Genomic DNA, 14,764 nt, shown 5'->3' with positions numbered 1-14,764 from the left:
AACTAAGCTGACAGCCTTCTTGGGTGGCCCCTTCTTAATAGCTGTCTTCCCTCTCAGTTCATGTACATGGGCTTCCAGCTTAAAGGTGGGCTCACCATCCCACTTCCTCATGTCTTCCCCCTGGTCATGCAGGAAGAACCAGAGTGTGCCACGCGGCATGTGCCTGGGGCTCCCTTTCCCTCTGACCTGGACAGGAGGGGACTGACTCCGTGGGGCGCTCCTGACAGCCAAGGTGCTGGCCTGTGGGGATGAGGAGGGACAAAGATTTTCTTCCAAATTTTGGAGCCAGGAAGACGCTCTCTCCACAGTTGGTGTATCTGTATCTGGACAATACATTGCTGCCAAGCTGTTAGAATATGACACTGGGGCATTTTGGACCACCTTCCTCCACATGGCCCGTATGCACAGGATGTCATCTGGATCTTTGGAGACCTCGTCATTGTCTAGATCACTGTAGATGACTTCCAGCACCGCTAATTCTCTCAGGTACTGGATGCCTTCCTCAGCAGTAGTCCACTTTCCTTGGTAATTCACAAGATCTTCCTTGAATGGATATCTTGCCCTCACACTTGAGAGGAGCTGTCTCCAGAGACTGCGGATTGCTGCCTCTTTTCCAATTTCTCTCTCAATTCCCCAGTTTCTAGCAAGGGATCCCAGCTGTTGGGCTTCCTTACCTTCCAATTGCTGACTGTCAGCCCCGTTATCCCAGCATCGGAGCAGCCAGGCAGCAATCCGCTCACCTGGCTGGCGGCTGTAATCTTTCTGCGTGTCTCGAAGTTCTTTCGAGGTCAGGGACTGGGTAGTTTCCACCTCTTGGGTGATTTCTCTCACCTTTTCCTCCTATTTCTTTGATGAAGGACTGGCTTCATGATCAAACTCTTCCTCCTCCTCCCTTACTAATCAATGTTATGGACCTGTTGACTTCCTTGTCCACTGTTTCTTTTTCACTACTGGGGCAATTACTGTAGTTGGTGTTCGGGTTCTTATCTCAACCATGGTGTCCTCAGATGCGGTTTGGGTCCCTATCTCAACCATGGAGTCCTCAGATGCGGCTTGGGTCCCTGTCTCAATTATCATGTTCTTGGATATAGTTTGTATCCTGGTCTCAAACATGGCATTCTCAGAGGTGGTTTCAGTCCCTGTCTTAACCACAGTCCTCTCATAGTACTGAACTGTGGCTCGATAGGCACAGGCCAAGCCCCAGTGCAGTGCTAGAAGCTGCTGGTTTTCATTGGGGTAGGCAAGGCACCCTTCTATCAAGTGGTGTGACAGTTTGCCAGGGTTACTTGCCTGTTCAAGTTTAAAATTCCAGGCTATGGGAGGTGATAACCACCCCAGGCACCTGCCCAAATCCTTCCACACACCCTGCCACCCAGGGACCATCTGCCTCAGGGCATGTTTCAGTATCGCCTCACCCAAAAGTTGTCTCCTCTTATGCCAGGACGACACCAGATTCCACAAACCTGACAATAAGCCAACAGTGTTAATTAGTAGTATTAAACAGCTCACATAAGGGTGAACAAGGACCTCAGGAGCCTGTGCAATAAAACCACTCACATCAATCCCAGGTAGGAAGAGGGAGATGTATTCCCACATCCTCTCCACCAGATAGCTCCCCCAGCACAGTAAGGGCATCAATGCCAGGACAAAGCACATAGCCATTGTTTGTATTAACATGTTCCCAAGCTCAGCAAAATAAAGAGATAAGCAGTGCAGCCAGCAAACTCCATGAGCCACATAGACACTTGCCACTTAATAACTACTATAGCTATAGCACGCTTAATACAAAACTGCTGTTGTCTCGTGCCCCACGTTGGGCACCAAAAAAGACTGTGGTAGGTTGACCTTGGCTGGCCACCAGGTGCCCACCAAGCCACTCTCTCACTCCCCTCCTCAGTGGGAAAGGGGGAGAAAATAAGATTAAAAACTTGTGGGTTGAGATAAAGGCAGTTTAATAAAGAAAAGCAAGCCTGCCTGTGGAAGCAAAGCAAAAAAAATTATTCTCTACTTCTCATCAGCAGGCGATGTCCAGCCACTTCCTGGGAAGTAGGACCTCAGTATGCGCAGCAGTTGCTTCGGAAGACAAATGCCTTAATAATGAATGCCTCCCCCTCCTCCTCCTTTCTCTTAGCTTTTATTGCTGACCACGACGTCATATTGTATGGAATATCTCTTTGGTCAGTTTGGGTCAGCTGTCCTGGCTATGTCCCCTCCCAACCTCTTGCCTACCCCCAGCCTACTGGCCTTTGGGGGTGGGGGGGTTGGAGAGACAGCCTTGATGCTGTGGGAGCACTGCTCAGCAGTAGCCAAAACATTGGTGTGTTATCAACACCATTCTAGATACAACTACAAAGCACAGCACTATGAGGGCTGCTATGGGGAAAGTTAACTCCATCCCAGCCAGACCCAATACAATCATGCATGACTTCCCCTTGGTGAAGTCATGCTGACTACTCCTGATGGCCGCCTTGTCCTTCCTGTGCCTGGAAATGGTTTCCAGCATTATCTGCTCCATCACCTTCCCAGGGATGGAGGTGAGGCTGACCGGCCTGTAGTTACCCGGGTCCTCCTCCTTGTCCTTCTTGAAGATAGGTGTAACATTTGCTTTCCTCCAGTCCTCGGGCACTTCTCCCAGTCACCATGATCGATCAAAGATTATTGAGAGTGGCCTTGCAATGACATCAGCCAGCTCCCTCAGCACTGGTGGGTGCATCCCACCAGGGTCCATGGACTTGTGTATGTATGTCCAGGTTGCTCAAGCATTCTTATTCTCTAACCTGATCCTGTTCCACCAAGGGTACGTCTGCCTTGTTCCAGCCTTTCCCCCTGGTCTCAGGGTCCTGGGATTCCTGAAGGCCGGTCTTGCTAGTAAAGACTGAGGCAAAGAAGGCATTCTGTACCTCAGCCTTTTCCATGTCCTGTAAAACCAGGTGCCCCATCTCATTCAGCAGTGGAACCACATTTTCCCTAGTCTTCCTTTTTTCATCTATATACTCATAGAAGCCCTTCTTGTTGCCTTTGACATCCCTTGCAAAATTCAATTCCATTTGGGCTTTAGCTTTCCTAATCTCATCCCTGAATGCTCAGACAACAGCTCTGTATTCCTCCCAGGTTACCTGTCCCTACTTCCACCTTCTGTATACATCCTTTTTGTGTTTGAGTTTTGTCAGGAGCTCCCTGTTCATCCACATAGGCCTCCTGGCATGTTTGCCTGACTTCCTTCTCATTTGGGTAGAGCTCTCTCAGGCTTGGAGGATATAATCCTTGAATATTAGCCAGCTTTCTTGGGTCCCTTTTCCCTCCAGGGCCTTATCCTATGGGACTTTTCGAAGCAGATCCCTGAAGGCGCCAAAGTCTGCTCTCCTGAAGTCCAGGGTTGTGAGCCTGCTTTTTACCCTGCTCCCTCCTCTCAGGATTCTGAACTCCACCATCTCATGGTCACTGCAGCCAAGGCTGCCTTTGACCTTCACATCCCCAATGAGTCCCTCCTTGTTTGTGAGTATGAGGACCAGCAGAGCACCTCTTCACCTTGGCCCTTCTATCATTTGTGTCAGGGAATTGTCATTGATGCTCTTCAGGAACCTCCTGGATTGCTTCTGCCCTGCTGTGTTGTCCCTTCACTTTTAGGGGTCCTGGCCGGGAGACCACTGTACATCGAGGAGTTAATGATCCACATAACAGTTAACCTGAGTAGGCCCAGGCCTGTACTGTACTGTGCTGCATGTGCAGTGTGGCCTTCAGGCCTGCATTGTTCTGCACAGATTCCTTGACCAAAGGACAAACTTAGCCAGCTCATTTTAACAGAGGAGCCTTCAGGGAGCTCCCACTTGGTACTGGTAATTGCACTACCTACATGGCTTTTGTGTTTATCTAAAAGTGTGGCAAGAAGTTATCATGCAAACATCCTTTATGAATAGAGTTCTTTTCTTGTTAGAAAATTATATAATAGCTGGAATGACCAAAAAGGAAGAACCTCTCTCCACGGACAGAATTTGCACAGCATGCCATGGGAGAAAGCCATCCAGGGTATGTCTAACTCTGCACAAACACAGGGTTCCAAGCATCTTAATAGATGTAAGATTTACTCATTATCTATATTCCTTTTCTTATTCCGTCTTATTAAAACAGCTATTTTATTAAGCCATTTGTTGTCAGGCCTTTCTTATTGAGATCCAGAAGGAACCCTGCACCATCTCTCTCTCTCTCTCTCTCTCCCCCCCCCCTCCCCCCCGGTGCAAAACACCAGCAGATATTGGGGTGGTTGAAGTCCCCCATGAGAACAGGGCCTGCAAATGTGAGGCTACTTCTAGCTGTTTGTAGATGGTCTCATCTACTTGTTCTTACTGATCAGGCAGCCTAAAGCAGACACCCACTACAATGTCGTATTGGTTTGCTTTTTAATCCTTAGCCATAAGCTCTCAGTTGGCTCATCATCCATCCCTAGACAGAACTCCATGCATTCCAGCAGCTCTCTCACATAAAGGGCTCTTTCTTGCTCCTCATGTCTGTCTCCATCTCTCTCTGTCTCCCTCTCTCATGCCTGCTCTCCTTCTCAGGCTCTCTCCCTCTCCCCCTCTCTCTCTCGTGCTCTCTAGGTCTCTTTCTCTCTGTCTCTCTCCATCACTCCCCCCCCCCCGCCATGTGTCGCTTTCTCTCTCCCCGTCTGTTCCCTCCTCTATTCTCCCCCTTTCTCCCTTTCTGTCCCTGTCTCTCTCCCCGTCTCGCTCCTTCCCTCTCTGTCTCCTTGTCTCTCTCTCTCTCTTGCTGTCCTTAATCTTCTTTCTCTCTCTGACTCTCTCCCTATTCCTCTCCCTACATTTCTCTCCCCCATCTCTCTCGCTCCCTCTCTCCCCATCTCTCTTGATTTCCCTCCCCATCTTTCTGTCTCTCTCCCCCTCCTTCTCTCTCCCCCTCCCCTCCTCTCTTGCTCTCCATGTCTCTCTCCCCCATCTCACTTCCTCTCTCAGTGTCTTTCTCCCCCTCCCTTTCTCTTTCCTTCTCTCTTTTCTCTGCCCCTGTCTCTCTCCCTCTTGCTCAATCTCTCCCTTTCTAGATCTCTCTCTGTCTCTCTTGTGGGGTTTTTTCCTCCCTCTACACCTCTCTCCCCCATTGTTTCTGTCTCTCCATATCTGTCTCTCTGTCTCCCTCTCTCCCCCCCCCCATCTCCCCCTCTCTCTCTCCCTCTCTATGTGTCAGTGTATCTCTCCCTCCCTCCCTTTTAATTTGTCTATCTTTCCCTCTCTCCATCTCTCTCACCCCCATCTCCCCCCTCTCTCTGTCTCCCCTCCTCTCCCTCTCGTTCTGCCTCTCTCTCCCTCCTGTTTCCCCTCTGTCTCTCCCCCCCTCTGTATTCCATTTAATCTCTCCCCACCTCTCTCTCCGTTTCTCTCCCGCTGTCTCTCCCCCTCCTCCATCTCTTTCTCCCCATCTCCCCCCTTGTCTCTCTTTCTCCATCTCTCTCCTATAATCTCTTTCTCCGCCCCTCTCTCTGTGTCACTGTCTCTCCCTCATCTCTCTCCCTCTCCGGCGCTCTCCTTCTCTCTCTTCCTCGCCACCTATCTCTCTCCGTCCCTCTGTCTCTGTCTTTCTCCCTCTTCCCCTCCTCCTACTCTTCATCTCCATGTCTCTCTGTCTCCCCCCCTTCATTTTCTTCTCTCTCACTTTCTCAGTTCCTCCCTCCTCCCTGCCTTGTTGCTTTTGTCTCTGTCCCTGTTTTTCTGGGTTTGTTTTTTTTTTTTTTTTTTTTTAATTTCAGGCTCATTTTGCAAAGTTTTTGCCCATCTTTACGTCAACCTCACGTCACTTTGCCGGCAGCTCCCGAGCTTGGGCTGGAGCAAGAGCCACGGCTGCTTTATTTATCAGCTGGAGGGAGGAGGATACGGTGCGTAAAGCTGCAAGCACAGCGCCCTGCGTTCCGCTTCCGCCGCGACCTGCGCTGTTTCTTCCATTCCTTCTCTACCGCGGGCAGCGGTCGGCTGAGCCCCCGTAGGTAAAAGCGCTGCCTCTGCCACCTGTCTCGGCCGCTCCGCGCGTTTTGCAGCATCATCGGGAACCGCCGCGGGTCAGGCAGCGCCGCTGCCCGCCCGCGGGGACAGAGCAGGTACTAGGCGGGCCACGCCACGCCGTGCCGGCGGTCCCTCTCGCCTCTCATCACCCCTTTCTATCTCTGTCCCGCAGCAGCGCCTGGTTCCGCGCCCTGCAAAGCCTCCCGGGCGGTTGCGGTGCGTCCATGTGAACCCTGGCCCGCGGTTCTAAAGGCTGCGCACCCTCCGGTCGTGCTCCCCGGCAGTAGCGGTAGGTGGAGGACGTCGAGGCAGCGCTGGAGTGAGCGGGGGCGGCATGGCGTCCTGGCAGCGAAGACGGCCGGGGTCCGGCTTGGCGCGGCTGTGGGGCTTGTGCTGCCTGGTGCTGGGCTCCTGGTGGGGCGCGCAGGGCTGCCCCGCGTCCTGCCACTGCAGCTCCTGGCGGATCTGGTGTGCGGAGCCGGCGCCAGGCATCATCTCCTTCCCCGTGCCGCAGCGGAACGCCGAGGGCGACAATGTCACCGAGATGTGAGTACGGCCTGGCCTCAGCCCCGGGCGCGGGGGTGGCGGGGATGGAGCCGCCGGAGCGACGTGGGGACGGTGGGCAGAGGGGAAGTTCCCTGCGCTGAAATGCACTTGCTCCGCGGACTGATTCTAGCTGGAAGCCTAAATGTCCGGTGTGATTTAATTTGGACTTGACTTCCCAGATATATCATTTCGAACCCATTTAGATGATAAATCCTAGTTGCCCGCGATACAGTTTCCTGGGAGCGGGACAGGCAGTGAAGCGGAGCAGCAGAAGGTCGGCGCGGAGGTCACGGGTCCGCGGAAATACCTGGGGTTGCAGAAGCGCGCAGCCGAGCTGCCGCCTCCGGCCCCTGCATCTGCCGGGGGGGTGGGGTGGAGTGCGCACCACCCAAATCTCGCTTCTGCGTCGGCAGCAGATTTGGAAAGGTTTTTTATTTTTATTTTTTAAATTTTTGCTCCCTCCGTTTATTCCTGTGAATGGAGAGTTTGGTGGGTGGCCTTCCCCCCTCTCAGATCTCCACTTTATATTCTCTTTCTATTTAAAATAAGGGGGGGGGGGGGGGGGGGAAGAAAGCGATGCAGCACATTCTGATAGAAGGGAGAGCAAACTAGCTTCCCTGCCCTGGCCATAGGCACGCGAGCCTGCTTTGCCCTTCCCTATAAGGTGGCTGGAAGGAGAAAATACTGTCTGCAGGAGAATGAACATTGCGCTTTCTCTCAGCAAGTGTTGGAGTATTAGGAAACCCTCATTAATAGTGAGGAAAGTGGAAGGTGGGGTTTTTTTGGTGTTTGGTTTTTTTTTTTTCCCCCTCTTACCCATGTGTCATTTCCAACCTTGTTTGACTGCAAATGATTTCAGTAAAGGAATCCAGTAGCTTTTTGTGTTCAGTCCTGCATCCTTTTTACAGCTCCGTGGAATCTACGTACTTTGCCTGAGAAAAGCTGCAAAGACTTGCTGAGCAAAAATTTTGGATACCAGATTTGTAGATGATAGATATGGGGAAAAAACCCCTCTACAGCTGTTTTGTCCATTTCCATCTTCCCCAGCACCTGCTGTTTCTGCATCGTTTCCCATGACATTTTTAATATAAAAGATAACAGAATATTTCCCTCCAAAATATATACAGATTTCTAACTCTCTCCCTTCTCCTCTTTTTCAGTTTCCTTTAGAAACAATGTGAAAAAGCCATTAAATTTGGTGTGACTTCAGATTAATTCTAGCTCTTGGGCTACCTTTCTGCAGTTTCTTATAGTCAGTTTGCTGCATTTCCCCATGTATGTGTGGGGAAAAAGATGGAGACATTAATTTCTTCTACTCATACAGGGCCTACCTTCGGTAGATTTTTAGGAACTAAGAGAATGAAGTAATGTTTCCAAGTTGTTACAACAGTTATTGTTTCAGATGTTTGTTTAATATTCTGTGGATTGCTTAATTAAAAAAAATTGCTTCAAGCAATTGCTCATTTTTATAAGCTTTGCTAGCCTTGTTATCTAGTATGTTCAGTTTGGAAGTAACTCAGCAATTTCCCCCTAGAACTTAAGCTCTGTTTAAAAGATCAGAGAAAAAATGCATATGTAAATATATATGCTAGACATGATCAACTTAAAACATGTCCAGTCATTTTGCATAGATATTTTTGGGTTTTATTCTTTTCTGTGTTTTTTCAGCATCACTGTTTATCTTCACATTTCTTTTCAATTTTTACTGTATCATTCTGTGACATTGCATGTTGTGTTTGATTATCTAAAAATAATTTGGAGTACTGAATTTCTCAGGAGATGCTATTGCACATATTTAAGATGCTCTTTTTTAACATAAAGCATGAAGGCCCTTTAATTAGTTTGTAGACATAAATTAAAAATTGGACTTCTGCAGCTGCCACATTATTTCATTGTGGGAACTCAGCAAATAATAAATATGTTAGGAAGCATTTCTAATATGGTAGATACAGAATGTGAAAACATATTTTTTTAACACTGCATATCTTGTTTATTCTAGCTAAGCAACCAGTTTAAGAGGCTGTAGCATGCATTTTATTTAGGAAGCCTCAGGCCTGATTTTTCTTTTATATGTTCTATAGTTACAGGAACACAATTCCATTGATCTCTGGTGGAATTACTCTTGGTACAAATGAGAGTGAGAAGAGCATAAGACACTTAATTTCTTGTAATATATTCCTTTATATTTCCTGAATGTCTTTTGAGACCAATCCTTAATTTATTGCTTATGTCCTGCTCTTGATTGGAGTGGGTCCCACAGTCCTAGGCAAAACATCCACTGACTCCCTGGGAATGTTGCCTGAGTAAAGATCCTCATTTGGGAAGAAGGCCATGTGCACTGGGAATTTTGCAGGTGGGATGCTGCATGGTTGGGTCAGGCATGTGAAACCCATGGTGGTACAAAGGGTTGGCTGTGGGCCAGGTGGATAACACTGAGCAGGCAGGGTATGAGTGGGCAGCAAGGGTTTCCCCTTGGCTCTGAGAAGTGGGATAGAAAGCTGGGGTGGTGCTGGTAGGAATAACAGCTGCAGTTTCCCACACATTGAACAGCCTCCACCACTTGGTACCTAGATGCCTTGGCTCTATTTTGGCCCACAGATAAATAGCACTTTAGAGCTTAATAAACGCTCTCTTTCCAGTCCAGGTATTACTTTATTCCTAGTTGGATCACCATCCAAATCCACTGAAATCAGCAGAAAGACCTCCAGAGCACTTTTGCATCAGCCCTGTGAGACTCAGCTGCTGAAACTTGGTATGGGAGGACATAGGAGTACTTCTGCCTGGTGCTTTTCTTAGTTATCTTTCTCACTCTTCCTCTTTCTAGTTGTTTTTGCACAGTTTTCTCTTCTGATGGATAAAAGACAGATTTCCAAAATCCTGTGCCTCTAAGAGAATCATAGAATCATTTAGGTTGGAAAAGACCCTTAAGATCATCGAGTCCAACTGTTAACCTAACACTACCAAGTCCACCACTAGACCATGTCCCTAAGCATCACGTCTAGACATCTTTTAAATACATCAAGGGATGGTGACTCAACCACTTCCCTGGGCAGCCTGTTCCAATGCTTGACAACCGTTCTGGTGAATAAATTTTTCCTAATATCCAATCTAAACCTCCCCTGGCGCAACTTGAGGCCGTTTCCTCTCGTCCTATCACTTGTTACTTGGGATAAGACACTGACACCCACCTTGCTACAACCTCCTTTCAGGTAGTTGTAGAGAGTGATAAGGTCTCCCCTCAGCCTCCTTTTCTCCAGGCTAAACAACCCCAGTTCCCTCAGCCGCTCCTCATCAGACTTGTTCTCCAGACCCTTCACCAGCTTCGTTGCCCTTCTTTGGACATGCTCCAGCACCTCAATGTCTCTCTTGTAGTGAGGGGCCCAAAACTAAACACAGTATTCGAGGTGCGGCCTCACCAGTGCTGAGTACAAAGGGACAATCACTTCCCTAGTCCTGCTGGCCACACTATTTTTGATACAATCCAGGATACTATTGGCTTTCTTGGCCACCTGGGCACACTGCTGGCTCATATTCAGCTGGCTGTCAACCAACACCCCCAGGTCCTTTTCTGCCAGGCAGCTTTCCAGCCACTCTTCCCCAAGCCTGTAGTGTTGCATGGGGTTGTTGTGACCCAAGTGCAGGACCCAGCACTTAGCCTTGTTGAACCTCATACAATTGTCCCTAGCCCATTGATCCAGCCTGTCCAGATCCCTCTGTAGAGCCTTCCTACCCTCAAGCAGATTGACACTCCTGCCCAACTTGGTGTCATCTGCAAACTTACTGAGGGTGCACTCGATCCCCTCATCCAGATCATTGATAAAGATATTAAACAGAACTGGCCCCAACACAGAGCCCTGGGGGACACTGCTTGTGACCGGCCACCAACTGGAGTAAACTCCATTCATCACAACTCTTTGGGCCTGGCCATCCAGCCAGTTTTTTACCCAGCAAACAGTATACCTGTCCAAGCCGTGAGCAGCCAATAAGATTAGATTTTTGTCCTGTTGCTTAGGGTGCTGACATGTGCTGGTCTCAGTCTGGAAAGCATGTGCCCATGCTAAAATTGTTTATCATAACACAGCTTAATCATAATAATTGTTTTGTAGTATTGATGCTATTAGAGATAAACTGAACTCCAAAGTGAGGCCTGAATTGAAATCATGAAATCAGCCATTGAAGCTCAAACTAAGAGCTAAGGAGCAAGAATGGTGAGAGTGAAATTAATATATAAATATTTTTAAATCCATACACTATAGATACAATGGCACATGAGTAATTCTAAGCATGATCACTTGAGCAAAAATATTAATACGATAGTAAATTAGTCACTTTAAAAGTTTTCAGGATTTTTTGTAAAAAGCCTGATCTAATTTTTTCTCTTTAAGTAAAATGTACTGTTAGCATATCTCAGTGTATATGACTCTTCATAGTCCTTGCTATCAAAGTATCTTCTTGCAGTGCAAGTATATTCCTGGCCTAGTTTAGCAGCTCTAGTATCAAGTCATTAATACATTGTCTAATGATTATTCAGGTGAATGAGGTTTGAAATTATTTGGTGTATTTCAGGAAGAACTGCTTCTCAGAAAATAGTAGGTGACTTTAGCTCTTCCCTTGTAAAAGAGAGAGGTGATTGTGTAGTGTATATATTTCAAAACCACAAAGTAAATTTCTAATGCAGTTATATAAAGCACTCTAGAATTGTTAATAAATAAGACAGGATAAGTAATTTATAGAGTAAATTATTTAACAAGTCATGTGAGCCTGTGCTAAAAAAAAAAAGCATGTTTAAATTCATATGAAGCTCAGTTCTATTGGTATTATGGGTCTCTCTCATTTTAGAATTTTCAACTGTTGTAGATTAAATATATTATAAAACTGTCAACAGGGCTTCTCAACCCCCATCCCCTTCCTCCTGAAAACACTTTTGGCTGTGCAGGATGGCATGGCTTGGCTGTATTTAATGTTTATTTCTGGTGTTTTGTAATGTTACAGTAAAATACAAGGCATCGGGCTGCAAATTATTAAAGGGATTTTGGACAGTTGTGATACAATAGCTCCTTTTAGGAATCTGTCCATTTTTTTCATCTTCCTTTAAATATCTTAGTTGGTTACGGTGAGGTGAAAGTAAGCATTATGAACATCAGTTTTGTAATTTCCAGGCTCTAAAAATACCCCAAATATCACAAACCATAGGGTTTTATATATTCTGGTTTCTTTTTGCTCTCAGGTAACCTTTTGCATCCCTTGTTTTAATCCTTGTTCTTCCAGTCAGTGAGGACTCATGGGGCTCCTTGGGAACTTATCTGGGGTTGTCTCTGGCAGGCTGAGACAGTGCAAGCTGGCTCTTGTTGGAGGAGGGCAGCATCCTTCAGGAGGTGTTCAGTGTTGTGCAGGATTGGGCTGGCAAGACACTACCTGTAGTTCTATGTCTTTAGTCACTCAAGAGTTTTAAGAGAGGTTTGGGATTTATATACTAAAATGAAGGTAATTTGTATGAATTTGAGGCTTTGGTCTAGAATATGTTGTTTTCATGAAACTTCCACTTCTGTTTTCTCATTAGTATGGAAAGAAGTCCCAGGAGACCAGCTTCCAATATCTTTAGAATGGCATTTACCAGATTTTTCAGATTCTATTTTTCCTTTATTATTTTTATGCTGAAAGTATAAGAGAGAAAGCAGCCTATCGAGATTCTAGATCTCTAATCACTCTAAACCAAAAACTTTTACATAACTAAATAAAGGTTTTATTTCTCCATTTTGAATTAGTTTTAAAGTAAGAGGGGAAAAAATAATGTACTTTTTGGATTGCAGTTCTCTCTCTCCAGTATTTATCACTAGCGCGAATGAGTGATTTAGCTTAAAAAATCACCATCAAAGGTATTAGTAAAAGTGGTTTTAATTTGATGTAAAAGTGCGACTTAACAAAGTTCGATGTCAAGGTTCACTCTATTAATTACTGCATGGAAGAAACATACAAAGGAAAATTGGGTTACACTCGAGTTAGAATGATTCACAGAGAGACCAGGGATACAAAAGGGTACGGAGGACCCTCCTGTTGAGTCACGAGGTTCAGAGTAGACCCCCTTGCTTTCTAAACTCCTGACGGAGCTTAGGTGCAGCTAGGTCCAATCTTAGACTCAGACTTGGACAACGGTTTGTGTCTAAGGGATCATATATGCAAAATTTATCAATTCAGCATGCAATCAAAGTTACCAAGACAAAATCAAAGTTACCATACTACAAGGTTATGCACGATATCGGTCACTTACCAAAGATCTGCCATTGGTAAAAGGTCTCTCTGCCTCGAGGAGCAGCCTTGAGAGGTGTCCCAGCTCAAGGGGAGATCACCGCCATGCAGCCACGCTGCCTAGCAGGGAGAGCTCAAAGAAGGCTGTCATATTTACAGGATAAAGTGGTTGGCTCGTAGTCAAATTACATGCAATAGGAAAAGGTATGCATGAGACTCCTTGTACCCACAACTTTCTTCGTTCCTTGATAAATGAGTCTTGGAAAAGCCACTTGCTATTCATGTGTCAACTGCATGATCGGTGTTCCAAGCTCATATGCATCAATGCTCTCCATGCCACTCAGCTCCTTTGTGGGTTCTCAGAGAACAGATTGGAACCAGGAGTTCTTGGCCCGGCCACGGCTCAGGCCTTTACCTCCTTTGGAGCCTGTACCAAACTACTGTTAACTACTGGTTAAGAGGCAGCAATATCTAACATGTCAATAAAGGTGGCTAGTAGAATTTCTTTGCCCAAGCTGGATGAGTATAGTAGGTAATGAAGCATAAAAATTATGAAAAACAGCAGAGAACTTTAAAAACCCTCTCAATGCTTTATTGATGTTAAATGTATCTTTAGCTTGTTATATTTGGAAAACCTCTCTTTGAAAAATGTCCTTTAAAAAGTGAAGCACTCTTTGTATTAACTTATCATTTATGTGTGTTTCAAATGGAGAAATAAATTCATAGAGGTTTGAAGGCCATATGCCTATGCTGCATGGGATGTGAATATAATCTATTACTGGACACTGCATTTACAAAGATCTACTTATACAAATGTATGTAGGCACATAGCTGCTATTGAAATCAAATATATTGGGGATGCACCTTAATTCCTTTTTGATTGTGAGCCTAAGTTTTCAGAAACTGCATAAAGCAAAGCAAACCAAACTAACACCCCCTGAAATATGCATATGGAGATCTTGTTTCTTATATAGCTACTATTAACCATAATATTACAGAATCATAATGCACTTATGGGAAAGGAGCCATGTCATGAAAATTCTATTGTGAATATGTATATTTTTAAAAATTTTCCTGGAAGAAAATTACCTGTATTGACTGATGATTATCAACAGCAGTTATAGCTGAAATGATTAAATTTGATTAAAATTATATTTAATACCAGGTCAGCTACTCTTGTTTCTGACATTCTTGAAGATCAGATTTCAGGTCAATATTCCTTAGTTCTAAGCAGGGCCTGAAGAAACAAAATTTTTTTACAGAACTAAGAGAAAGTAGAGCAAGGCAGACACAAGACCCAAGACATTTGTAAAAACAGTTTAAAAGATCATAATCTCTAAATGGTGTGACTTGAACCAGCCTTTTGCTAAGCGTACTGGTGCTGATCCAGCAAGATACTTAGGTGCCTTTTATTTTAAGGGGAAGCCAAGGCTCAGATTCTGGCCTTGTTAAAAATTGGTGGCAAAATGTCAATGGAATTAGCATTTCACCAACGTAGAGTAGTTTAGAAGACATATGCTAAGGATGAAAAGAACTTTGATTCAAGCATTTTCTTGCCTTTTTGGTTTTTTATAAATTTGGAAGAGAAGGGATATTTTTGAGGCCTATTAGTCCATCATGTGATTTATTTTTGGCTTGAGGCTTTTCTTGGATCCCAAGTGTTTTCCTACTGTGTGAAGACTAAATATGTTGAGGCAAGAGGAAGTTGAGATTGAGTATTTTAGAGGGGTGTTTTACAAAGTTTCAAATAATTCCATATTTAAATGAACCTGCACAGTAGTTCCATGTGCAAAACAGTGGCAGTTGCAATCACTACAGAAGCTTGTACTAGATTCACTAGTTCACTATATACATTTGTCCGATGTATAAAGAAAAGAAGGACAAGCAATTAATCAGTCCATTGCCGAAACAGAAACAGTGAAATGGTAACACTTCTAAGCTTCTTATGGGAGAATCTGTTAATAGAA

The 14,764-nt window shown here is 45.5% G+C and overlaps 1 protein-coding gene across 1 annotated transcript in view; it reads left to right on the top strand.

Annotated features, from left to right (window-relative positions):
• The first annotated feature begins 5,959 nt into the window (after nucleotides 1-5,959).
• LOC140651122 (BDNF/NT-3 growth factors receptor-like) overlaps nucleotides 5,960-14,764 on the top strand; it is a 209,422-nt gene continuing 200,617 nt past the window's right edge. Inside the window, exons 1-2 of the mRNA XM_072860241.1 lie at nucleotides 5,960-6,100; nucleotides 6,178-6,551. Coding sequence (XP_072716342.1) covers nucleotides 6,340-6,551 — 212 coding nt within the window. The 5' untranslated portion in view covers nucleotides 5,960-6,100; nucleotides 6,178-6,339. The remainder of the gene's footprint in view (nucleotides 6,101-6,177; nucleotides 6,552-14,764) is intronic.

Source organism: Ciconia boyciana, chromosome 4 (genome assembly GCF_034638445.1).
Source record: "Ciconia boyciana chromosome 4, ASM3463844v1, whole genome shotgun sequence".
NCBI lineage: Eukaryota > Metazoa > Chordata > Aves > Ciconiiformes > Ciconiidae > Ciconia > Ciconia boyciana.
Note: the sequence above shows the minus strand (reverse complement) of the source record. Positions and strands in the feature narration are given on the sequence as shown.